The sequence below is a fragment of the Phytophthora sojae genome, assembly GCF_000149755.1.
Source record: "Phytophthora sojae unplaced genomic scaffold PHYSOscaffold_5, whole genome shotgun sequence".
NCBI lineage: Eukaryota > Oomycota > Peronosporomycetes > Peronosporales > Peronosporaceae > Phytophthora > Phytophthora sojae.
In genome coordinates, this window is record NW_009258119.1 from 5912147 (window position 1) to 5937136 (window position 24990).

At 55.2% G+C, this 24990-nt stretch overlaps 7 protein-coding genes across 7 annotated transcripts; 2 read left to right on the top strand and 5 right to left on the bottom strand.

Moving 5' to 3' along the window:
• Positions 1–18: 18 nt before the first annotated feature.
• PHYSODRAFT_505793 (hypothetical protein) lies at positions 19–540 on the top strand (the record flags this gene model as incomplete). Its single annotated transcript, XM_009531678.1, has 1 exon — positions 19–540. One exon carries the CDS (start codon positions 19–21, stop codon positions 538–540), a length of 522 nt encoding a protein of 173 aa, XP_009529973.1.
• Positions 541–1404: 864 nt separating this feature from the next.
• Positions 1405–2487, top strand: PHYSODRAFT_302548 (hypothetical protein; the record flags this gene model as incomplete). The annotated part of the gene is made up of 1 exon (XM_009531679.1): positions 1405–2487. The coding sequence occupies one exon, from the start codon at positions 1405–1407 to the stop codon at positions 2485–2487; it is 1083 nt and encodes a 360-aa protein (XP_009529974.1).
• A 749-nt stretch (positions 2488–3236) lies between these two features.
• On the bottom strand, positions 3237–5411 carry PHYSODRAFT_316274 (hypothetical protein; the record flags this gene model as incomplete). The annotated part of the gene is made up of 1 exon (XM_009531680.1): positions 3237–5411. The coding sequence occupies one exon, from the start codon at positions 5409–5411 to the stop codon at positions 3237–3239; it is 2175 nt and encodes a 724-aa protein (XP_009529975.1).
• A 218-nt stretch (positions 5412–5629) lies between these two features.
• PHYSODRAFT_506708 (hypothetical protein) lies at positions 5630–6319 on the bottom strand (the record flags this gene model as incomplete). Its single annotated transcript, XM_009531681.1, has 1 exon — positions 5630–6319. One exon carries the CDS (start codon positions 6317–6319, stop codon positions 5630–5632), a length of 690 nt encoding a protein of 229 aa, XP_009529976.1.
• A 1480-nt stretch (positions 6320–7799) lies between these two features.
• Positions 7800–8379, bottom strand: Avh1b-6 (Avr1b-1 avirulence-like protein). Its single transcript, XM_009531682.1, has one exon. The coding sequence runs from the start codon at positions 8337–8339 to the stop codon at positions 7962–7964; it is 378 nt and encodes a 125-aa protein (XP_009529977.1). The 5' UTR covers positions 8340–8379; the 3' UTR covers positions 7800–7961.
• Positions 8380–10880: 2501 nt separating this feature from the next.
• On the bottom strand, positions 10881–14687 carry PHYSODRAFT_560733 (hypothetical protein; the record flags this gene model as incomplete). Its single annotated transcript, XM_009531683.1, has 1 exon — positions 10881–14687. The coding sequence occupies one exon, from the start codon at positions 14685–14687 to the stop codon at positions 10887–10889; it is 3801 nt and encodes a 1266-aa protein (XP_009529978.1). The 3' UTR covers positions 10881–10886.
• Positions 14688–16334: 1647 nt separating this feature from the next.
• PHYSODRAFT_445559 (hypothetical protein) lies at positions 16335–24773 on the bottom strand (the record flags this gene model as incomplete). The annotated part of the gene is made up of 7 exons (XM_009531684.1): positions 16335–18257; positions 18405–19560; positions 19765–20850; positions 20902–21454; positions 21980–24250; positions 24341–24512; positions 24633–24773. Coding segments are annotated over 7 exons (7302 nt in total), but the record flags the coding sequence as incomplete, so codon positions are not given.
• Between the last annotated feature and the right edge of the window lie 217 nt (positions 24774–24990).

Sequence of the window (24990 nt, forward strand, 5' to 3'; positions counted from 1 at the left end):
CGGCAGCTCCCTCTCTGAATGGGCGTGGACGCGGAGGCGCTGGCGCAGCTGGCGGCCACGGGCCTGGCGGGCATCTTCGCGGGGGCGTCCACGTACATCAGCGTGGCGCAGCACCCAGCGCTCATGGAGACGGACGCGCTGGTCTTCCAGGCGCCCTTCTTCCGGCGCATGTACTTCTACGCGGCCCGCATGCAGGGACCAGTGGCGGTGGGCAGCGGCCTCAGCGCGCTGCTCGTGTCGCTGCTGCAGCGGCAGCGAGGGCCGCACGCCGGAATGCCGCGACTCTGGCTGGCCAGCGGCTGCCTCATCGGCGGCATCGTGCCCTTCACGGTGCTCAAGATGCTGGCGCTCAACTACAAGCTCGTGGACTCCAAGCGCTGCGTACACCGCGGCCAGTCGTGGATGCAGGAGATGCTGCGGAGATGGGGCAAGCTGCACGCCGTGCGCGCAGGCGCCAGCGTGCTCGCGTTTTCCGGGATGCTGGTAGCTATGGCCTGCGGTGGGGATCGGACGCCGGCACCAGCGCTCAAGGCTTCGTAGACGATGTGCAGCAAGGGCTGAGGAGGACAAGAGGAGACGACCTTGGGACGACGCTGCGCAGACAACCAGACAGGAGACGACTATAGGACACAGGAAGATTATTTTATTGGCCACGGGCGTGTAGATACCGCAGCCACTCGGTCACTATGACTAATGAATGACCACGTTGAAGAGCATCAAGTCCCGAAGCGTTGAAGGATCGCCGCGAGAGACTGCAGGGCGGGTAGTCTCTCGCAGCTGTTTTACTGGATGAAAGTCGCGTTGAAAACCATGAGAGCCGCATCGGATTGGCGGAAAAAGCGATCGAGTGCTCTCACACGTCGCAGGTTTTACCACTTCAAGGCAACTTCTGACTGAAGTTCGGGAAGGGGCAGCAGCGACAACCTTGATATTCTTTTGGAGCTCAATGCACTTTCCCGGCTTGGAGTTCACTAGAGCTTCTGCAGCGCTCAGTGTTGAAAACGCCGACCAAGACGCAACCAAGAGCCGAACAAGTGGCAAGCTCAGCACCTTTCAGCTCTTCGTGAGCTCCACGCTCTGCTCAAAGGAGACACTCGAGCTAGTTTATGGTACGCCCCAAGCGCTTAATGCGTTGATCCCCTATGCATATCTCTGCCCGAATCGCTATCTGCTGCCTCTGTTCCTCATTGTTGAGCTTCTGACCTTTCTCGGCTGTGCTTGCCTTCACCTCAGTGGATATTGAGCGAGCTCCGCTACCTGCACCAGCTCTTCGTGAAGACCGTCCGCCACCTCCTGCATCTGCTGTCGACGAGCGCTAGCAAAGTTCGTGCCCACGTCTTGGAGCTGCTGAGGACGTACTACAGTCTCCTGTTCGCAAGCGCACCGGGCAAAATCCACGAGACCATGGTCGACTTCAACCGCTGGCTCCTCGAGGTGCTCGCCGACACGCGCTCCGAAGGCATCGTGTGGGGCCCGTCGTACGGTGAGAACCCCTGGCTTGCGCTGGAGGAGCGTGAGCCGCAGCCGGAAGACCCGGAGATCGAGGAAGCCTTCACTCTCGACGCTGCAAATACGATTCAGCTGCTCCGGGCGTCGCGCGAGCACTACATGATGTGCTGTGACAGCCTCCGACAGACCAACAAGGACCTAACGATGCAGCTGGAGCACCTCAAGATGCAACTGAAGGGGGCTCTCTCTCTCGCGTTCGAGTCACAGCGAAACCTGCAGCGTGAGAAGGAGTTGGCAGCGCTGCGAGAGCAACGCCCCGTTCTGAAAGTCCGGTTCGCAGACTACTTGTACATCACGCAGCAGGATCCGCGTCGTGGACACCCGAGCCAGGAGATAGCAAACGCCTTCCGCACGCTGGAAGGTCTCAGCAGTTTATCTTTTGAGGAAGCTCCAGCTGGTGACCCGACTCCGGCAAATGATGTGGACGAAGACGCTAGCGAAGCGGACGTTGAAGTTGACGACAGCAGCGAACCCGAGGACGCCGAGGTGACGACTTCAACCTCGGTTGACCAAGCAGAACCCGTGGTCAAGCCTATCAGCGGAGATGAACAGGAATCGTCCGAGCAACAAGCGACCCAGCTGTTGAAGCCGTTGGACTCCATTTCTAGTGGCCGCGACTACCAGCAGCTTGTCCAGTTGAACACAAGCGAAGAAGAGAACGGTAGCTGGTACCGCCAAGCACTTGGAAGGCTGAAGACGGAGCGTGACCAACGTCGTCGTCTGCGCAAGCCCAGCAAGAAGACCACTGAAGCTCCATCTTCTATGATGCGCAAAGTTGAAGTGGAAGCCGCTTCGCTCAAGCTTTACAAGCCTCTCGCGTTTAAGGAGCTTGCCGCTACTCGAGACCCGGCTCATGACGCTAGCGAATCGACCTGGTACCGCAAAGCGCTGCAACTCCTGAAAGCGGAGCGCAAGCAGCGCGTGAGTCTTCGCGACCGAGCCGAATCCTTCTCCTCCACGATCTCTATCGTCGACTAACATGCAAGCAGAGCAGTATGAAATCCAAGACCAAGAAAACCAGTCGAGATAGTCCTCGCCATCACCTCATCATTCATGATTCCAGCTCAAACCACAGTCAGATGGACCCTCTCGCCTCTAGCGTATCACTTATCCCTGGCTGTGCATGTGTAGTAAGAAACACTTTAAACAAGAACCGAGCTTACTCGGAAAATACAACATCTCCAAAGCCTAATCTGCTACAGTTTACTTCTTCATACAGCCATTCCCCGCGGTCCGTCCTCAACAATGTCCCGCCGCCACCAGGTATCGACAACGCAACGCAACGGAGAGTCTGAGACGATGGACATCGCTCTCTATCTCTTAGGCCGCCTTCTCGAGTCCCAACGTGAAAATTCGCAGCTCCGGTCCGACCTGAGTCGCTCGCGCGTGCAGTTGCGAGTGCTGCAGGGGCGACTGGACATGCGAGTGAGGCAGCTGAGCGAGCTGGTGACGAGTATTCGTGAATTCGTTCGGCTGTATCGCTTCGTTCGTGCTGCCGCTGCTGGAGATGATGAGGAACTGCGTCGATCATGCTCGAGGTTTCTCTCTCTCGACCGCGCTGGCAACAGCACCAGGACTACCACCTCGTTGGGCCACGCCGAAGACTGGATCGACCTTGAAGAGGACGCGCAACGGCCACATTCACCTCACCAACCAACACAAGATCACTGCTGAAACCGAGACTTGAAGAGTGTAAGCAACCGGAATACCGAGGCACCTCACAACGTTCACCACGTTTTATCCCATGAAATCATGTCATGAAGGCGCTTCTCAAGATCCTCGTTGCGCTTGCCAAGCTCCACAATGTCGTCCCGAGCGTTCCGTAAGAGATAAACAGCATAGTCGTATTTCTCCTGCATTTCCCTCTGCTCCTGTAGGAAATCGTTCTTGAGAGCTTCCACCATTTGCGATAACTTTTGCTTCGTTTCATGCTTCCACTCGGCGTGCTCCAGTTGCATCTGATGCATCTGCTGCTGCAGTTCGAGAGCCCGTCCTCGTTGCTTCTCCACTTCCTCCGCGAGCTTCTTCTCCTTGTCTGCAGTCGCCTCCAACGCCAACTTCAGCCGCTGCTTGTCGTTCTCGGCTTCTTGCTGGAAGCGCTGGCGCTCCTCATCAAGCGCAGACTGCAAGTACTCAGCCCGCTCCTGCTTCATCTTCTCGCGCTCGTCGTCCTGGATAGCCTTACGCAGCTTGTCGTCTTCCTCTAACAAGGCGCTCTTTGCAGCCACCTCGGCCTCCTCCTCCACTAACCGCTCTTCACACTGCTTCAGCTCCTCTTTGAGTCTCGCTAGCTGGTCGCGATCCGTGATCAGCAGCGACTTGCACGACTCGATCTCTTCCATCAGCTGCTGCTTCTCACGGGGAGTCTCCGTCTTCATCTGTTGGAAGGCCTGGACGCCGAGCTGCAGCTTGCTTTTGTTCTGTACGTAGCTCTGCTTGCGCACTCGCATCTCCTTCGAGAGCTGCACCTTCTTCTGCTGCAGCCCTTTGATCTTCTTCATGATGTCCATCTTCTCCTGCTTCACCGTCTGCATAAACCCAAGGATCTTCTTCTCGTTTGCAAGCGAGTTCTGTCGCTCCTGCTCATACAGCTCCGTCAGTCGCTGCTTCTCGTCCCATGACTGTTGCTTAGCTCGCTCGAGGTTGGCGATGGTCTCCTCCATCTGCCCCATCATCTCCGGGTTGCCACTCGACGCGGACATGGGGCGCGCTACCATTTGGCGGAGCTTCTCGATCTCCTCGCGCAGCTCGCGAATGATCTTTTCGTTGATATCTTCGTTCTTCTTGGTCGCGTTCTTGATGGACTTGGCTCGATTGGCGTACAAGAGCGTGCTCAAGCTCTCCTCGTAGTTGTAGTCTGCTGGCGAGATGGCTGCGATCATCACTGTGAGCGAGTTGCCACCCAGCGACTCCTGCAACAACCTCGTAAGCTTCGAGTCGCGATAGGGGATGTGCGCCGCCTTGCCGCCAGCTTTCCGTGACTTGTCGGCAGACGCCAGCACGTTGATCACATTGCCCAATGCACTCAGACTCTTGTTGATCGCAGCGCCTTCCTTCAGTCGATCACCTGTTGCACCAGTCTTGGATGCGCGTTCAGAGCCGGCGAGGTCAACCAGGTTGATCTTGGCGTTCATGCACATCTCCTTCCGCACACCAGCCAGCACCTGCGACCGCTTGGACGAGATCTTGATGGTGAAGCAGCTGTGCGAGCGAGAACTGCGCTCGTTCATCTGCGTGGCAGCCACCTGCCGCACCTTGTTGCCCTGCTCCAGCAGCCGGGTCACGTCCGCGGGATCACGCACGACCAGCTCGGCCAACTGCTCGACGTAAATGCCCATGTCCGGGTGCTCGCGGATCTTCAGCACCTTGTCCGAAGGATTGAGCAAGTCCTTGATGACTTCGTTGTAGATCTCCAGGAACGACACCGTCACGAGATACTTGATGGCGCCCCCGTCGTCGTGCTTGGCGTTCTCAGCATCGCTTGCATTGATGCGAGCGAATAGGTCGGCGTTCATGAGCGGCACGATGCCGTGGTCGTCTCCACTGCCCATCATGGTGTGCGTCTTGCCCGAGCCGGTCTGGCCGTACGCGAAGATGGTGCCGTTGTAGCCTTGCAGCGCTTGGGCGACCAGAGGCTTGGCGATGTCGTCGTACACTTGCGCCTGCGTGCTCTCCGTGTAGTACGCGAAGTCGAACGTGTACTGCTTCTTGTCCGACGCTGCATCCGAAGTCTCCGAGGGGGCAGTTGAGCTGGAAGCCGAGGCTTCTGCGTCTGCAGTGGGGTAGATGACCACCGTCGTGCCGTCCAGCACCTGCACGACCCCGCGCGCACCCATCTGCGTCTCGCGTGAGCTCATAGGACGGCATCGCACCGCCACCTTCACATTCACATCCGTCGACATGACTTCCGAGGTGTCGGTCGGTCTTCACTTTTGGATCGCTTGAGCTTGGACACCAAGAGTCACCTCACCTCGCCTGCACATCAAACACAGCAGCACAAACCATAGAGATGCAGCAGCAGCACACCAACACCGTCTTCTACACAGCGCGAGTCTCGGATTCTTTCGCTGTCAATAAACTCCTACGTATTGCTCGTCTCGCCAGTCGAGTGTCTGTCTGTCTAGTTGGTCTTGGGCGTGACCTTCGAGTGTCCGCCCTGGTCGTCCTTGGCCTCCGTCGGCGTCTTGGCGTCGGCATCAGGACCGAAGAAGGCGCCCCTGAAGGGCAGCAGCGGCATGATCTTCTCGTGGAACTGCCACCGCAGGCGGTCCACGACGCCCTCCACCGAGTCGAGCGCCGGACGCACGTCCAGGTACACGGACAGCGGGCGGCCGGGCTCGGGCTGGCCGCTGTAGAAGTCGATGACGTAGCGCACCTCCTTGCCGTCCCTGTCCACGACCCAGTCGTGGCGGTCGAAGGGCAGCACGGACCAGCCCAGCGCGTTCATCAGGCGCGCCTTGGGGCTGTACTCGGTGGGCTTGCCCATGAACTTCTTGAGCTTGACGGGCTCATTGGCCGTGTGGAAGCTCTCCCACTTGAGCACCTCCTGCCAGCTCTGCTCGTTCACCGTGTTGTGGATGGCCACGATGGTCTTCATCTGCTGCGCCTTGGGGTCCCAGCCCTTGCGCTTCATGGCCTTGAAGTACATGTCCTCGCTCGGGTACTCCCACTTGTCCTCGGTGCCCGTCTGGTGCTCAGGCGTCAAGTCGCCCTTGGGGATGGAGGACACGGCGCGCGCCTGCGACAGCCGCGTGGGCGGGGCAGACCCGTTCACGGTGAAGCCCGCGGCGTGGTTGGCCACGCGCATCATCTCGGCGCTGAGCCCGGCGTCGCCGTCCACTGGACACGAAGCAGCGTCGCTCGACTTGGTCTTGGAGTGGTCCACGGGGCAGCCCTGCGCCGCTGCTGCTGATGCATTGGATGCAGGCGCAGCAGCGGCCGGCTTCTTGTGGTGCGGGTGCGGGCACGCCGCGGCGGCGGAGTTCACTTCGGCGGTCATGGGTGTGAATGAGCTCCTGCTGGCCGCAGGTGGCGATGGGTATGCGCCACCATTGGTCAACTTTCGGCCAATAAATAATAGATAGGTTTCGAAGCGACTCCTCACCCTTGAAAGTGCGAAATGAGGACGAAGGTGCTCTGGTTGGGTGCGCATACCGTTTTACAGTATTACTAGCCGAGCGCCGCCGCTACGCGGCGGTGAATTTTTAGTTTGTTGGCGCTTCGCTCGCTATGCTCGCTCCGCTACGGCAGTGGCGGACCCGTTCCGCTCGCCTCGTCGGCTCTCTCAATGTCAGGGCCTTAGGCCCAGTCTTGTATCTCGCGGGATGCGGGATGGGACCAATCAGAGCTCTTTGTTGCGGGTCGAAGCGGGACGCTTTAGGGACGACACCCCTTCTTGTCCCGCTGGGATGTTGTGTGGCGCGGGCGGCAATAATAGGGCTTCGCCCAATTACCCTAGGCAGGGCACTTCACAAAAGTCCTTGGTATGATCCTGTTACTGCCAAGAAAACTGAAGAGACTGACGATGAAGCGCGACGTAGTCCACCGCTCAGACCAATACGCGCTTAACTGTTCCATCACGATTTTTCGTCCACGTAGTTCATGAACTCAAGGCGTGGACGTTTTTTAATGATCTCCAGCTGCTGTAATAGGAAAAGACGAGCTATCGCGGCGCTATTCGACTACGGTCGGTTTGTCGTTGTTAGTCACGGACTGGCTGCGGCGTCGCACACGAGCAATGTCCTGTACGCGCACCTTGAGCTTTGTTTAGCTCAAGTAAAAGACCGCAGGCTACAGTCACTTTCGTCCAAGGCAGCGTGAGCGATAATCCTCTTCTCAGAACGTGCCGAAGAAGTGGCTGGATGTGGGTGAATATTCTGCGCGGGGGAGATATCCAAGCTAACGCAGCTGTAGGCGCATCGTTTGACCAAGTCGATACATCTACAGCTGTGGCCCACAGCCTGTGGGGGCAGGTCAAATCGACCATTTCTGCCTGTTCAACAACCTAAAAGACCGCATCAAAGAGGTTGCCAAATTCGAGCTTTGGTCCTGGAAGCTTGATCTTGGACAGTGCTTCTCGGATGCGAGTCTGAGGCTGCTGCAGCCTTTTCGCTGCAAGCGAAAACTGAAGTATGGAAATATTTGGGGCTTCGTGCCCACGAGTTCGATGGTGCACGAACTGGCAGAAGCCAATATTTACCTATACCAGTTATAAATCGGACGCTCGAACACGATTTTTGAAGCGAATCTATCGTGGTCCATTTTCCCAGGAGGATTTAAAGGCTTCGGTAGGTGGTCGGTTGAAAACTTCTATTTATTATCAGCTACTATGTTCCAGTTTCGCCGATAGTAGAACGCAGCCCAGCGATAGAGCTTCCCCCTCTATCGCAACCTCCTTTGGCCGGTGTCGTAGATGTTGCATGAAGACCTGGCGACTTGAAACACGCCTCGAACTAATTCATGCGGTAGTGGATTTTGTACGCCTTGTAGAGACTCCTGGGGATGTCGTCTTTGATTTTTTTCGGGAGGTATCCATTGGCCTTCCATTTCGTGAACATCTGGAAGCGGAGAATCGTATCCTTGCCCATATTTGACAGAGTGTTCGCGCCGAACAAGCCGTTCCGCTCTTCATTGTCGTAGTTGGAGAGTTTGGCTTCGCCATCCTCCGTGTGGTGGCTTCGGAGAAATCGCTTGTCCACGCCAGCGAGAACATTCGGCGAGTGAACGGCGTTTACGTTCGTCACGCCAGTCTCGTCGGCCTTCGATACTGCAGTGCCGCTTGCGAGGAGGACGGCCGCAAGAACAACAAAGGTGGTGCTGGAGAGACGCATAGCTGGGAGTTCGTTGGTTGTTGGGTCTTGAGGGCTGGACGGAAAATGGCAGAATGAGAAACGTGGCATTTGTCCGTCGCCCACTTTCCGGTACCTCCAGTAGCCCAAAGGAAGCGGCAGGTATACGGGCTGTCGTAAGGCACAACCCCAACAACGATCCCGCAGTACATAGTACATGACATGCACAAGCAAATTGCTCTCAGATCCGGCCTACAACGGCACAACCGTGCTAAAGAGAGTGCGCAGCTCCACCGACCATTGAGACTTGCAACGAGCGTTTAGATCGGCTCTACTGCTGTACTGGCCCGTCGCCATTTACTCAACCTTTTACTCAAAGCCTCCTCCGTGAGCAAACTTGTGCATCTGCGTTAGAACTTGAGTAATTTGCTCAGCATTTACTCCGACAGGACGTCGAGACAAAATTCTTTCCGACAATGAGGTCCAGAGGTGCACCGCGTATTCGGCATGGGTACATACATCGGCTATAGCAGGAAATCATATATGATAGGTCACTGGTACTTGTAATGTAGTCAAATCCCAATCTACTATCTTGGGGTATTGATTTATACCTGGTAACTGAGAGGATGGCTTTGTTCGCAAGAACACATCCGAGGATGGCTAAGCTGGCTTTGTTCGCAAGAAACACATCCGAGGATGGCTAACATATGATATGTTAGCCACCCTCGTATATGTTACATATCCCATATGTCGATTTTTCTCAAGGCGAGTACTTAGGTAAGCTGTTCATTTCCGGATTTCCCAAACCGCCGCCTACCACTCAATGCTCCGCCGCTCGACGCAACCGAACGTATTGCTTCAATGGAGATGAGTCCTACGGCAGACCGTATGACCGAGGAATGTTATGGTACCCATGCACTGATAACTCTACTAATGACTTGGAATCCGTGTTATAGTAACTCGGTAGGTCCCGTACTACCGCAGTGACTCGCTATCCGTGTTACAGTAACTCAGTAGGTACCGTGTTACCGTAACTCGGTATCCGGCAGCGGCGCTATTATTAATATTATATCCTAGGATAACAGCTTGTACGGCTGCCATGGGCATCTGCTACATTCGGGACCTTTTCCTCGCCAGCCAAATCGATAATTTGGCTCGTTAGTTTCTCCCCCATCGACTCTTGTAGACGACTTGTCACAGACAAACAAGTCGTGCTCGGCGCGTAATCTTCGCAATCCTACTACATGTATACTGTAGCTACGTACCAGGGCTCGCAAAGAGAGAGCGCTATAATCACAGAACAAGAAGGTCATTTTCACAGAGAGTGGGGTGATTTTACAGAGCGTGGGGTCAAACTACATGTACAGACGGTGGTGCACAATCACAGAGACTGCGATTGCTACACAGAGCACGCTCCTGTAACCTTCGGCACAACGTAACCCGTGCAATTCTGCCGCAGAATTGCCGCTCATTTACTATTTCATATTATTGCTGCTACTCGCGGTTCCGGCTCAACACCTGCGCACAGTGGGGGCTTCTGACTGTAGCATCCAGCAAAGAGCGCGGGTGGGGGTTGTCGACAGTTTTTTTTCTTTTTTTTCGCAGCTACACTTGGACTTTGTATGAGGCGACAAACCAGCCTCACGGCGATACTCGCGATGTAGAAAAAGAAAGTTTCAACAACACGGATACCCCTGCCAAACCCATTCTATGTGTGTTTATAACCTATTGTGCTTTGCATACTTTTTGGCACTTCGGACTGTAACTTGTACGACTTATCTATAAATCTTACTCGAGTACGAATTGCTGTAAGTCGTTGATTGACCATCAAGTGCGCATATGTCATCTCCTGCATGATTTAGCACATCCAGCATGGATTTATCCGTCGTTGTCTGTAGCATCCTTTTGGCACTTTCCGAAAGTGCCATTTCCGAGCCAAACTGGCTTCGAAACACGACTTGAGCAAGTCGCATTCAAAGCCACTATGATTTACCCCTAAGTACGAACACTAACTAGTGCACTAATTAGGAGGGCAAACTGGTTGCAAAGCACAATACATACTGTAGCTGCAAACTATTATACACGGGCAGGGCTCAGCGAAAGCTGAGATAGGAGGATTTTGGAATACGTGTACCTCGACTTATTCTTAGTGTTTGCGCTAGAAGTGTTTTTTTTTTTACGATCCGCAGTACCACTCCGTTTCAAAAAGAAAGCATGATTCACCGTGAAAGGTTGTTTCAGAAAGATAGCACGAAAAAGACTTGGTTTGAGTATGGGAGGGATTACTGACATCTTCAAATCACGAATGACTTGTACTTTCTTGTGCATTTCCGAAGAGAAAAGCCTACTAGCCACACGATATTCAAGTGTACAAAGGTCAATTCTAAACGGTTCAGGTAAACTAGCACATCAATTGAAAGAGGAGAATTCAGCAGTTCAAGTGGTGCAATTTTTACGCGAAAACGTTGAAAATTGATTTGGAGGGCGCATTTTGACGCCAATCGTGCTTTCATTTTGAAACGGAGTGGTATTTGCCCCGTACGCGTTTAAAACAATCATCAATTCCTCAGTTATTTACTTGACTTTATTCTAGATACGTAGTTGATCTGTGGGGCTGATACCTGTCCACCCCGTCATCTCCGTGTCTGCAAGACGGAAGTCTCCGTCCATTTCAACGCAGTTGCGAACAGCGTACAATAGTCGCTCTCTGCAGATTTCGTCGCTTGAATAGCGCGGGAGCTGCAGCGCGAAGAAGCACGTGTGCGACTTGGGCATCTGCGAGTCCATCCAGCCTGCAGTCGACCCTCCAGCTGAGCTGCCTCCGTCTCCAATCCCCGAGGACGCTAGCGCTTGGATCTTGAACTTCTGGTGGAACTGCGCAGAGCCCAACGGCAGACGCGAGCGAGCCCACACAAACCGCAGGAACGCGCGCTTGTCCTCGGACTCGAGACTCTCCAGCACGCGCCAGAACCGCTGGATGAACTCGTCATTGGGCGACAGCTCCTCATCGTACTCGGTATTAGCCTGCAGCAGCTTCACGTCCACTTCGGCGACCCCGCATATCCGCTTCTCGAGCTCCGTGCACGTCAAAAGCGCCAACGCAGACACGGGCATGATGGAGTGCAGTCCTTGCTTGACGATATTCATGACCTCCTGGGTCTCCTGCATCCGCGCTCGCAGCATCGCGTCCAGGTAGTTGTCCAAGTTGGCCGAGATCACTGCAGTGTTGGAGCCGTCGTCGCACAATTCGACCGTCCGTCCGTCCGACAGCACCGTCGTGAATACCAGGTCCATAGCCTCCAGCTGCTCCTCCAACTCCCGACGCTTTGGCGAGGCAGTCTCAGTGTGTCTAAGCTCGTCCGAGATGCCACGCAGCGTCTTCCAGAGCGAATACGCGACGAAATCGATCTCCTTTAGCGTCTCCAGCGCGCTCTCAACGTTCGAGTCGTCCTCGGCTACGAGCTGCTTCCAGACGGACATGGCCAAGTCCAGACGAACGCACACACGAGTGCGCAGACACGTGCCAATCATCTGCCCGAGGAAGTAAAACATCTCACAGTAGAGCTGGCGCTTCTCTTCGGCGCTTTCTCCCGGTGAAGCTCGGGTCTGCTTGCCGTTGTCGCCCAGGTGGCGGCTGATCAACGCTCCGTTGAGTACGAACTTCTCCCGGTTCGCGCCGACTCCGTTCCGCCAGTTGGGACTTGGCAAGAGGAACGGTAATACGCACTCCGATACCGAGACACCCGGATCCAACTTCATGGACGTACTGCTGGGTCCACCGTTCGCTGAGTGGTCGGCGTTGTCAGTCTCTGGTACGTGCAACATCTGCAACTCGGCGAAGAACTGGGAGAAGAACTCTCGGTACGGGCCGCCGTAGTCGTCCACGCCTTCGCCCTCGAACTTGACCTTGAAGCTGCGTAGCTGGCCGTCGTCCATGGGGTGCGAGTAGACCATCCGCAGCGTCTTGAGCGGCAGGAAGTGGAGCTCCTCGAACGCCTGGCCGAATAGCGAGAGGAAGAGGCTGCTGATCGTTCCTTCATGGCACTTGGCTGCTGCAGCTTTCAGCCGATTTACCTGCAGCTGCGGCAGATCTTCCGGGTAGTCGTACTCGTCGTCAGCCCTCTTGGGTGAGTTGGCAGTTCTCTCCATCAATGCCGTCCACAGTGCGTTCTTCACGCAGACGAAGAGACTACCACGACACTGAGACACCAGACGACACAGCAGCGAGCTCGAGTCGGGCAGGAAGTAGTGCCACGTGAGGTCGAAGAACGGCAGCGCGCGAGTCACGTACAGGTTGCAGAAGCGTAGGAGGGCAAAACGAGCCACCACCAGCTTCTCGAGTGTGTTTTGTGGTAGCGACAGAATGTTTACCAACGGGGTGAGCTCCAATACCGACGCCTTCTCTTTGACGAGATCGAGGAGCTGCTTCGGTGTCAAATTCCACGGACTGATCCGCGATACCTCGCAGAAATCATCGACGACGCTCAGCAGCTCCTTGTCCACCGGAAGACTCCATAGTGAATGCTCCCCATACTCCATGAGCTCCTCCGCTGACAGCGTAAATGACGGTGTCTGCTCTTTAAAAGTCGAAGTGCCCACGATATCTCCAGACGAGACCGAATATATAGATACAATAGGAGACTCGGTAGGAGGAGTGGGCAGCGTGGTCGTCGTAAAGTTCGCCATATTCAGCACTCGCAGCTTCGACGGGTGGACAAACCAAGCTCCAGTTTCATTGTCCACTTCCACCCAGACTCTTCCGGCGGCAGCACCCACGACCACCCCATTACCACGAGGCGTCCGAACTCGGTCCTCCGCGTGAAACCCAAGCTGTCCGCACGTTGCGTGCGTGACGTCGACCCACAAGGACTTCCCCGACCGAGTAGTGACGAACTTTGTGGACCCAGCGAACCATTCCGCTGTCATTTTACACGCCGCGGAGGCTATTTCAGCTCGCATCGGACGGTTCGCCACCCAGTTGGACATGATCTCGCAGGCGACGAGACAGTCCTCTACGCTCGCACTACCGTCCTCCCCCGTCGACGTTATGGTAAAGTCTCCAGTGCCGCTGCAACTCACGCAACTGTCCTTGACGAAGGAAATCTTCTGGTGTCTCGAGTAGAACGCCACCGCGGGACACACCTCCCCCACGATATTGTCGAAAGCCACACCGAGGTCAACTCCGTTCTTACTGAAAGCCAACTCGCCCTTCTCACAGTCCAGCCGCAAGCCAATGCAGTCGCCCTCAGTGAACGTCTCGCCGTACGCGCGCACGCGGTTGCGCTGGTAGTAGAGCGCCTTGTCTCCGATGAACCCCCAGGACTGCTCGTCAGCTCCGAGGAACGAGTCGAGGTTGGCCTGACGCGACGCGACGCCCACGAAGAGATAGGGAGAGCTCGACTTGTCGATGCGAACCATCCACGAGTGCACGCCCGTGGAGAAACTCACGCCGGCGCACGCAGCTTTCCACACTTCGTTCCCCGAGTAGGAGACGCTCAGTCCGTCCTCTGCGAAATTCAATAAACTGCTCCGACTTCTCTTGCGGTCGAAGAGCAGCGAGCAGCCTTCCGCTTTCGCATACGTTGGTACAGAAGGAGGCAGAGGAGATACCAGTGAACCAATTCCGCTGCTAGTAAGTGAGGCTCCAGCCAAGTGCTGAACCCCTTTAGAGTCGCTAAAGCCTGACAGACGCTGGAGGGCATGGAGAAGCTCGACGTAACCTTGGAGATACTGCGAGAAGAACAGACGGCCTTGTAGCAATTCCCGACTGTGCCGCAGAATTGCTGCCGACAAAAAATCCCCAACAACAAGTTGAGACTCGCTCACGAGGTCTGTTGTAGACCCATCAGTCCATAATACTGCCAACAGCCTGCTGATAGTCCGGATAACCACAAACTTGAGCGGTAAATTCGTCGTTCCAAGGCAGCATCGAAGGCGACGCAGAACCTTCTTGGCGAAATGTTCAGGAAGGGATAACGAAGCGCCCTTGGCCGCAACCAGCAGTGAGTCTAACATCCACACGACCAGTTCAATCGCAGGTTCTTCCACCACCGTTTTATCAGGTCTTTTGAGGTCTCGTTGAGTCCACAGAACAGCCTCGCAGGCTTTATTCGACGCTGCAGCTTCAAGTTCATCCAGACAAAACTCGAAGGATGCCGTCGTAAACGCTGTGGCGTCATAACTGGTAAAGTGTCGAAAAGCCCTTGAAAATACGTTATCAGGAGGAAATTCCCAGAGTTGAACGGAGTTTGCAGTCGTCGATTTGACCCTTGAAACAATCGCGAACTGGTCCCCACGTAGTAACACCAACTTGGCGAGCTTAAACCATTGAACGTACGAGATCTTCAGACGCAGAGTCGAATCCGTGGTCTGGTGCAGTAACGTGACCATGCACCGACGTGCGTATAATGTGCACAAAATCTTCTCAAACTTTCGTAATTGCTCGATTAAACCCCTGAGGTCGAGTTGATTCATTTCCGCTTGGGAATCTTCATCAAGTGGAGAGCGTGGTGTGGTTTCAGCAATAGGTTCAGGGGTAGTAGTAGGTGGCGTTTTAACCTTCATTTCCATTGCCTCAGTTCTCCACGCAGTCATGAACCGTGACTTGGTGTTGGAAAGATATCCGCCGTCCTCGAAAGGGAAATACATTTCTCCAAATAGTTTTCGACCCATTTCCTTGTCGTTCAGCGCGGGAGCAGCAAAGCCGTCTCCGTTGGTGCTAGGTTTTACTTGACTGTCACTTTGTGGGTCACTCTTCGTAGTGTCTTCATCGTTATCTTTCCATGCGGTCGACTGGAGCCAGCTATTCGATGAATTCAAAGGCGGAGGTTGAGTAGTATCAGCCGCTGTGTCATCCGAAGGCACGACGTCGTCCTCTTCCTCGTCAAAACGCGGCGAATCGCGCCCCTTGTCGCGCTCTTTGTCCAGCGATGACTGCAGTTTACTAAGGTACTCGAGATTGTCGACGATCCAGGCCGACGCACTCACGATGTCGTTCTCAGTCTGTTTCAACGCCAATACACACCAATCCTCCGGGAATCCCATGAGCATCAACTCCTCCACAAACTCCGCCCGAGTTTCCTCCGCTTCGTCGTCGTCTTCGTCGTCATTGTCGGCATCGTCGAGGCTTCCTTCGTCATCGTCATCATCGTCGTCCCCATCGTCTCCGTCGTCGTCATCATCGTCGTCATCGTGGACAGGAACCCGCACGTCCTGCTCGTCGTCACCTTGAGCAGGATCCCAATTCTCGTCGGACAAACCCACTTCAGAAGCTGCAAAACTCCTCCGCCCTGTGGCTCTTGAGGCCGAATAGTCAGGATTCTCTCTATCTAGACCAGACACTTGAGGTTCACTCTGAATGCTGGTAGTGGGGGTGAGTATATCTGCCAGCTCAGACTCCCCCGCTTCACCAAGCCCAACCAACGCGGCGTATACTTCCCTTCGTAGAGTACTCACTCTCTTCTCAATAAGGTAAAGCGTCTCGTGTTTGGGATTCCCGTCTTCCTTCACCGCTAACTCGGCCATGACATCAATGAGCTCAGGCTTCGCAAGTAGCTCGTCGGTGCCTACTTCGCTCCCAGCTATTTGAACCAGAATCTTCAACAGCATACAGCCCACGTCCATGAAGATGGGCTCAGAATTCGGTACCAAGTTACCACCGAGCAGAGCGGGATACAACTTACTCGCCTTTTCCACCACGGCACAAAACAATGTTTGCTGTGGGGCCATGTCGTAGATAATACTCGGATAAGCGTAATTGCTCCCGTTCGGATTGCTCGCTCCAACTGGATTCAGATCTTCAACGTTCACCTTGGAATGCGTTGGACACGCATCAACATCTTCTGCGTTCCACCCAAACACTGTATCGTACCAGCTCTCGGAGTTAGATCTTCCGCCGGCAGAGTTCGGAACCGGTTCAAAGCCTTTCGTGTTGTTATCCACGCGGACGTAAGCCAGTGTGTCCTGCTTTGCGGGCGGCTGTGCTGATCCAGGCGGGGTCTCTGGGGGATTGCGCTGCGAAGAACTTGACGCATGGTATTCCAGAGATAAAACCTGAGCAAACTCCCTTGAGCCCCGCATTTCCACAGTAGCTCCAGGTCGTAAGAACTCGACCCCTCCTCCAAGGAAGTAGAAGCAGCCTACCGACTCTACGCGTTTGATAGCGGATAGTTGAATTGTACACTTCCCGAATCGTACTGTCCGAGGGTCTTCTCCCACGGATAAAGACGAGAAATTTTGAACAATTGTGGACGCAGCGCTGATGATGCTTCGCTGCCACGCGCCATTCGGACACCTGAAGAGCCGAAGGAGAAGCTGGTTGAGCTCGTTTGCGATCATTAAGCACTGGCGCTTGGACGACTGGAAGCGGAGCTCAATGTCATTTTGAAGATCGTTTTGGTGATCGGAATTGTCTTGGACTTCAGGGGAGAACTGACTGGCGTGAATACCGCGGGCAATCATCAACGTCCAAGGAACCACGACACAATCGCTAGTATCTCCACTTACACTTATATGAGGACACTTACTCAGGCAAAATCCGATTGTCCGGATCACTTGCTGCACAAGAACATCATCTAAACAGTAAAACCCGAAATGTTCCAAAACCACATCCGAGCAATCTTGCACCAGCACTATAGACGCCTCCAGAGGGTGTTGCAGGGGTAAAAGAGCGCCTAATACCCGGATAGCAGACTGCTGTACCGCTGCAGAGCTGCTGCCCAGAAACGTCCCCCAGACCAACCGCATCCATTTGGAAAACTGGGACGTGAAGTGCACCAAACCCTCAGAGGAGTCACTTAGCAAGATCAACAGTGCGTGTAGTTCCACGAGTTTAAACTGGTTGCTGGTAGTTCCGTCCGAAAGAGGCCCAGATGAAGGCGATTTCTTCTCGTCGAACACGCTCCGAACGTGAATGGGGGACAGCGACCGATTGTGGAAGCGGAAGTGGCTCAACCACCCGTCAAAGCATCGGAAAGCGCCCGACTTCGATAGCAGAGCGAGCTCTGATGCGTTGTTGGACGTCATTCGTGGATCCCATTCCGCAGCTTTCATGATCCCAAGCGAGCGCGATAGAAAGCTGATAGCTGATGTCACGGACGCCACAGGGCTTGGATGGGAAGCTTCTCCAGCGGTGGGGAATCTACCGAAGTGGAGCGGTAAATCTACATTTCCAGCCGCCCAGATTGGAATACTTTGAGCCGCAAGAGAGCGCTGACAGTCTAGTACGCCGTTCATGTACAGACGGATTTTAGTCGCTTCTAGGACGACCGCCACGTGAATCCACTTGCCCCCAGCTACTGCTTGTTTGGATAAAATCCGCTCCCAAATCCGACCTGTAACCGTGAATTCACTGCCTGCAGAGTCCGCTTCTCGGTTCAAGTCCATCAAGATCCCCACTTCCAGCTGCCAATTGTCAATGCTCTCGGGTACGAGCACCAAGTAAAGCGAGATCTCTCGAGCAGCACCTCGCATGAACACTAGCTGGCGGTCGTGAGGCAAGCCAAACAGCTCGTCTTGAGGTCGTGATGCTGCTGTGGAGTTGATGCACAGCCACGTAGTGACGCTGTATTCGTTGGGTTTTACCAGCGGAGACATCGGGGTCGTAGAGTCAGTGCCCGTTGTGGATGGAGAGATCATGTCCTCATAGCTGAACGTGACTCCCCTACTCTGGGAAGAAAATCGATGGGGAATTGTGATGACCTCGTAGCTCCGTCGCACCGCAACAGGAACCGCCGGTGTAGATTCAACCAAAGTCTCGACATTTGCACCGGTAATAGTCGCTTCTAATGGCAAAAACTGGTTTGAAACTGAGACGGCTTCAGTGTACAGCAACTCAGCAACTCCTGATAAGACTGGGAACGTAGGCATATAGACTTCTCGTCCACTATCGACAATCTGAATCGCGAAGTGCACAAAAATATAGCGGAACAGAACCCAGAGCGTGTCTTCCAAGCGCGAGAGCTGTTTTTCAGTGATAAATTGCGCCAGCGTCGGCAGCCCCCCACTCCTCCCAACGATACTATCCACAGACGGAATCTGCACTGACATCTCGCCGTTTGTACCAACACCACGCTTACTGGAAAGACCCTGGAGCATATCCTGAATAACGCCGAGTATGCCGATATCACTGACGAACTCGAACTGCTCGGCGTTGAAGTGGACGCCCCAGGCGCTTAGCAGCGCTATAAGAATCCAAAACATCGAAGAAGCCTCCGATTCACCAGGTTCCATCAACACGGCCGCCTTGTCCGTCATCATCTCCGTCAGCTTTCCCACATACTCAGAGAACGCATCGCTCTGGAGGCTCGAGTAGAAGTTACCAACGTTGCGAGACCCCGCTAGGATAAAATGCCCAGAGGATTGAAACACAAACACTTGCGAAACTTGATGAACGACGTCAGCTTGGATCGAATCGAACGAGACGATGGTCAGAAGTTCCCATAGATTTTCCAGGCCACGGACAGAGCAGCTCACGCGTCGACACGGATCGACTAGTAAGGCTCGGACTGCGCCTCTAGTCGATACTTCTTCATCCGATGTAACAAACGCCAGAATTTCCTGCGAGACATCCTGTCGGCCAGATTGAAGCATGTTCTTCCACCGTATCATAGTGTGCACTAGAATTCTGACCGTTCTCCACCTCGACGTAGGGTATGCTACCAAGAACGGCAGTTTTTCGTCAGTGTACGTTGTGTGGAGATGCCTCTTCGCCGACGAAGCTGAAAGCTTAAACGCTGAGCTGGCGGAGACTAGGAACGCAGGGTCATAAGGCGCAATATAGCCCGCATCCAGCTGGAGATTCAAGTGTTCCTGCTCTTCGTGCACATCAACGAGTGTCAAAAGCTTGCAGCGGTCGATAATCGTCTGCTGTACAGTTAGGATGCGATCAAATGCGTTCACTCGAGGGGTGCCAGCGTCAGGATGGGGGAGATTCTTGATCTCCGTCTTCTTAGCGGCAACTCGTCGTCGTAGCTGAGCCACCCACTGCCACAAGCTCAGCAACGACTTCGGTGGGAGGCCTCGTGCTTCTGGCCCCGTTCGATTCAGACCTAGAGCGAAGTGATACGCTTGAGCTCCGAGCATGTTGTGGTGAAGTAGAGCGGCGAAGAATGCGGCCTCAATCCGGACGTCGTTCTCGTGGATTTGACTCTCCACGGAGGTTACAGAAGCCTTGAGGTTCATCGAGAGCTGAGATTGACGCACAATCATCCGGTAGGACGCGTCTTTCTTGGCGTAGCTGTCGCGAATCCAATTGCAGAGCTTGCTCCCAGCGCTCGAAGAATCCGAACCGCCGCCACTCTGTAGCGAAGTCAGGAATCTCTGAATGGATCCAGTTCGGAACATTTCTCCATAGTTTGCGTCGGTAGGAGCCTCCCACGATAAGGAAACCTCCTTGCTCTCAGACGATTGAGGCAAGGTCAGTGAGAAGGGATGGGTGTGGGGCCCCAGCGTGGACGGTAATGACGACGCGGAAGCGGAAAAAGGAGTGTGCTGAATAACTCGACCGTTCTTCGAGCTCTGTCCGTTCGAGTGCTTGATGCCTTGCGCCAAGGACTGAGCATTCAACCCGCCTCGAAATAGGGGACTAGTCTGCCACCGCTCCGACAATTTAGTTGCTTCTTTATCGCTCTTGTAGTTGAAGTAGGGGTCTCCAATGACCAATGTCACGGCCATTTCAGCAGTGAGAACAGCCAGTTCCTTCTCCAATCTGTAGTGCCAGGGCAGCGCCATGGCGTCTGACGTCGTTAACGTCTTTCGATTGAGCGATTTCCCGTCTTCGTCTTGAGTAGATCCAAGAGAAAGCAAATTGCTGTCGCTTTTGCGTCGGAAGCTCCCAGTGTTCTCCTTCTGCGGGGGTCGAGGGCTCACGGAAGACGCGATACTCTCAACGAACAGCTTCTCCGCTTCCTCCACAGCAACGTCACGCTGGTTAAACTCATCCACTAATCGGAGTAAACTCTTCAATGTCGGCAACAACGCCGCAGCGAACAGCGAGTTGTTGCTAAACTCGAACAGACTGACGACCAATAGCGGCAAAAATTGACCGACCATCGAGTGCTCCACCACCTCCAGAACTCTAGCGTGTACTGCATTATCCTGTAGCCCAGAACCGAACTCAACGCGGTGGTCGTATCCGTAACTTGGACTGGGGAGCGACTCCAGCGAGAAAACCTGCCCCAGCACCTCGCAGCACTGAGATAAAGTCGCCAGCGCGAAGTCAATGAAGCAGCGCCAGGGGATTGGAACACGCCCTAAATCGCTCTCATCCACGCGGAAGGCGCGATCCACAACGCTAGCGATTTGACCTTCGATCCCAATGCTGGGAAGTGTCTCGTCCTTTAACCTCCACTCGTGAACGCTTGCTGCCCAGCTGGAGAGGTGCTTCTGCAGCCCTCCGAGAGTATCAAAGAATGCGCGTAGCGTAGCGACCTGTCGAGGCTGAGCTGCTGGTGCTGTCTGGACGGCGACTACATCTCCTAGACGACGCGAGAAATCCGCCGCAATGCGTTCGAGTAGTAGTTGATACACTTCGGTAATAGGAGAGATCTGGTCGCTCTCGCTGGTCTGTTCCGACGTCGACGGGGTGGACGCTAAGGGGAGGAACCGGACGATGAGCGAGTCTTCGGCTATTCTCCTCAGCAGCGGCTCGAGCAGAAGCGCTTTGGACTTTGGTAAAGAGTCAACCGACCAGAGATCGCGTCTGCATAGCGCTCCACACGAATGTTCTGGCGTCTCGTGGGTCGAGAGCTCGTGCATTGTATGTATACAGAATTGACGCTGGAGACATTGGCACGGGAAGAACAACTCGAAGCCCTGCATGAGCGTTGCAGTAGCTTCCACTGCAATTCTCGCTGCGTTCTCGCCCTCACTGGACGCGTTGTCGAGGACGTGGCAAACGTTGCGCCGGTGTTTGATGTCGACCAGCGACAGGAGAACGTCTCGCACCTGTACAATCGCCACCCGGGTCCGATCTAGCTCTTTGGTCCACGGTTTGCTGTCAGTTATGCAGGTTTTGCGGGTAGAACTTCCTGAGGACAGCAGGATCACCGCCTTGGCCATCCCAGAGCGCAAAAGTTGCGATAGATTCGCTTGTAGGATCCGAATACAGGCCAGAAGCATGTACATCTGCAGTTGGCCGGTCGGGTTTGACTGCGTTGCTCGTCTGGGAGTAGCAGCGACAGTCGTTGCTGACGAAGAGCTTGGCTGAGGCGCTAGACACGACGAAAGCTGCGACGTCGCCTCGATCTTCTTGGTGCTGAGGTGCTTTAGCAGCACTGCAATGCTCTCGAACGTTGAGCTGCAGTTGTGAATCCCAAAGCTCTCAAAACTCCCTTCAAAGACGCAACTCGCGTCAAACGAAGAGGTTGTTGGAGCACCAGCATTCGTTGTGAGAGACTCGATGACGCTCATCATAGGATGTAGCAGCGTCGGGTAAGTCCCAGCCTTGGGGATGAAAGGTTGGCAAAGCCTGTCGAGTTGAGCCAGGATGATCATAGCAATGAAAAGCGCGTCTGCAGAATCTGGAGGAATCTTGCTCATGCCTCCACCCGCTGATCCAGTTGTGCGATGGTTGTCTTCATCACGGAAGTCGTCGTCGGTCGGGTCAATCGCAGGAACTTCGGCGCCGGAGTCCGCAGCCTCAAAGGTCCTCATCAGGCTCGAGCTGCTTTGGAGCTCTGGACGCTTGCTCGGATCTAGTAGCTCCTGAACAGAAGGAGACGAGAGAATCTCTGTATGTGTGATGCCACTAGCAGTGGACTGGGAACCCTCTCCCTTGTCGTTCCCCGCTGCGTCTTGGTCGTTCTTCTCGTCCTCCTTCCCACCCGTTAGCACGACCGTGTGGTAAAAACCCGCGGCTACCAACGCTACGCGTTTCCCAACGAAATCGTCGATCGGGAATGGATACACTCGCTCATTCGTGTCGCCCGTGCCCAGTTGTCCGTGGTTGTTCCGACCGAAGACGTACATAACTCCGTTGTCCGACACTGCGACCGTATGATAGCAGCCACAGGCGAAGCGGACGATGTCTTTGCCCTCCAGCTCCTCAATCAACCGCGCGTACGAGAACCGCTGTTGCTGGAGCTGGAGATTGGCCGTCGAGCTCGCGTTGGCGCGACCGAGACCCAGTTGGCCATAGTCATTCCGTCCAAAGGCGAACAAGTGCGCTCCACTGCATAAAACAATGGTGTGATAATAGCCACAGCGGATCTCTAGACACTCGTGCTTCTCCAAGCCAGCGCGGACCTGAACAGGGACCAGTTGGTTCTCCATCGAGTCGATCCCTAGCTGGCCGTAGTCGTTCTTGCCGAAGGCGAACGCCTTCCCCGTAGCAGTAACCACCATTGTATGGTACTGGCCACACGCTACCGAGACGACGTGTTGGTCCCCCATTGCCTCGACATGTTGAGGAACTTTACGGTCGATGGAATCGTTGTGACCCAACTGGCCGTAGTCATTGCGACCGAAAGTGTACAAGTACTGCTGGCCACTGCCGTCCTCCTCGCAGGCCATCACAGTGTGGTAATAGCTGCACGACACGAGTCGGACGATCCTGTTCTCCAGGCTCCGCACGATCTTCGGCACGCTCTCGCTCGCAGTATTCCCATGGCCGAGCTGCCCTCGGTAGTTGTAGCCGCAGGTGGCTGCTCTACCGTCCATCGTCACGAGAATCGTATGCTCGCATCCGTTGTACGCGTGAACCTGCGAGATGGCGTTGTCCCCCATCTTCGGCATCTCGCACAGGTGGCTCACGCGCGCCGTCCCCCCTTGGCCACACTGGCCGTTGTCGTTATACCCGCACGTGAGGACCTTCCCATCGACTGTCAGCGCAATGGTGTGCTCGTTCCCAGCGCCAATCTGAATGATTTCCTTCTGCTGGAGCGACTCGATCCTCTCGAAAGACTTGCGAGACGCCGTGTCTCCATGGCCAAGCTCTCCGTAAGAATTCTGTCCACAGCTCCACACTTCACGGTCCCCCTCCTCCTCGTCTCCGACGAATGCACTACTGGTAGAATCCCCACTCGCGCGTGAAGACTGAAACAACGAAGCGGTTGGCTTCCCTCTTGACGCTCGCGTTGGAGCTGAAGGTTTCGCTCGGTCCAGTTCGATCAGTACTGACTGGATGTTGAGCGCTTTGAACTTCGGACACCTCGCGGTGACGACGGGTGTTTCACTGCGAGTGCTCATGGCTGACGTGGAGGAGTCCCGGGTCAGCGTCTCCCTCATCTTGGTCATGTCGAGAGAGAGGCTGGTGTTGCCCATGAGGATCGCGCCTTTCAGGTCGTCCTTTGTCCTCTGTTTGCTGATGAGGTTGTTGCCTGGACTGCTGTACAGCAGTCGGTGGTGCGTGGAGCTTGAGTGCGTCATGGCCAGGTTCACTGCCGCTGATCCCGCCGTGGCGTTAATCCCGATCGCCTTCAGTCCCTTGGGCAGCGTCTTCTTCCGTAAACTGTCTTGAACCGAGCTATCTCCGAGCATTTCGCTCTCTCGTTTGCTGCGAGGACTCCCCTTCTGGGGTTTGCTGGAGTCCGGGCGGGTTACTCCCATCTCCTTCGCCTTCAGCTTCACTTGAGCCACTTCATCGTCGTCACGGCCCGAATTCCTTGGGGAGGGGAGCAGCTCTTCTGCCCGCACTGTAGATAGCGAAGGGACTGAGGAAGTGAGCAGCGAACGCGACGATAGCGAGCTTCGGAGCTCCTTCGCCCCCGTGTCGACCGTGTAGTCCCCCGCACCAAGCAGCACTCGCAACACCACGAGGAAGTCCCGTACTGATCCTGTCGCAGCGGCGAGATGAATCAAGCCGTTCACTGCGTTAGTGCGGTCTATCACGTCCAACTCCCCATTACCCGACGAGATCGCTGGCAGCTTTGGGGACGACGACGGGATGTTCGTGAACCGAGGGCACATGTCCAGCAGGAAGCGCTGCATCTTCTCCGTCAGGTCGGCGATGTCCGCTGCACCAGGTGACAAACCTCCCGACGACAGACCAAGACACCAAGAAGACCCCCGACCCCTTAAAGAGCCAAGCCCCGACGTATTCCCACTCATTCCCCGCCTCGGAGACAGCGCCAAGAAGCCCATAGTGCTGAGCACCGGCAGCAGATCCTCTAGAAACTCTCGACGCTGGGCCTGAGTGGCGACGGCAGGGTCGTGGAGGTCGCTGAGTAAGCATACGAGCACCTGAATGCCCATAGCCGCCTCCCTCACCACCTTCTCCTTGGGCTTGACAGGCGCAGCACCAGTTAATACCCCAACGGGGTCAGCAGGCGGCGACTGGAGCTCTGAAGCCTGCAGACTGACGTCCATACTCTGGGCGATGGCGAGATTCAACTGCACCGCCGCCTTCCTCTGTCGATGCTGAGCAGCCACCGCCTCGTGCATGCTCCTCATCAACTGGCGACGCAGTGAGATCAGCTGATACACTGGGTTGGGGAACGCGCAGACTCGGCGTAGAGCGTCCTTGAGTTTATTCAGCATCAGAGCCGCCAGCTCCGGCTGCTGCAAGTTTCCGAGCACGCACAGAGCGTTGGTGAGCTCGCGCTCGCTCTTCTCCTCTGCGTCCGCTCCGTCAAGAGGCTGCTTGGACGTCAACTCGGCCAGCATCAAAGCCTCCTCTTTCGACTCGAACTCGTCGTCCTCGGAAGATCCTCGAGCCGCTTTGGTCTGCGCCGCCAGCAGCCGCTGTCTGATGGTC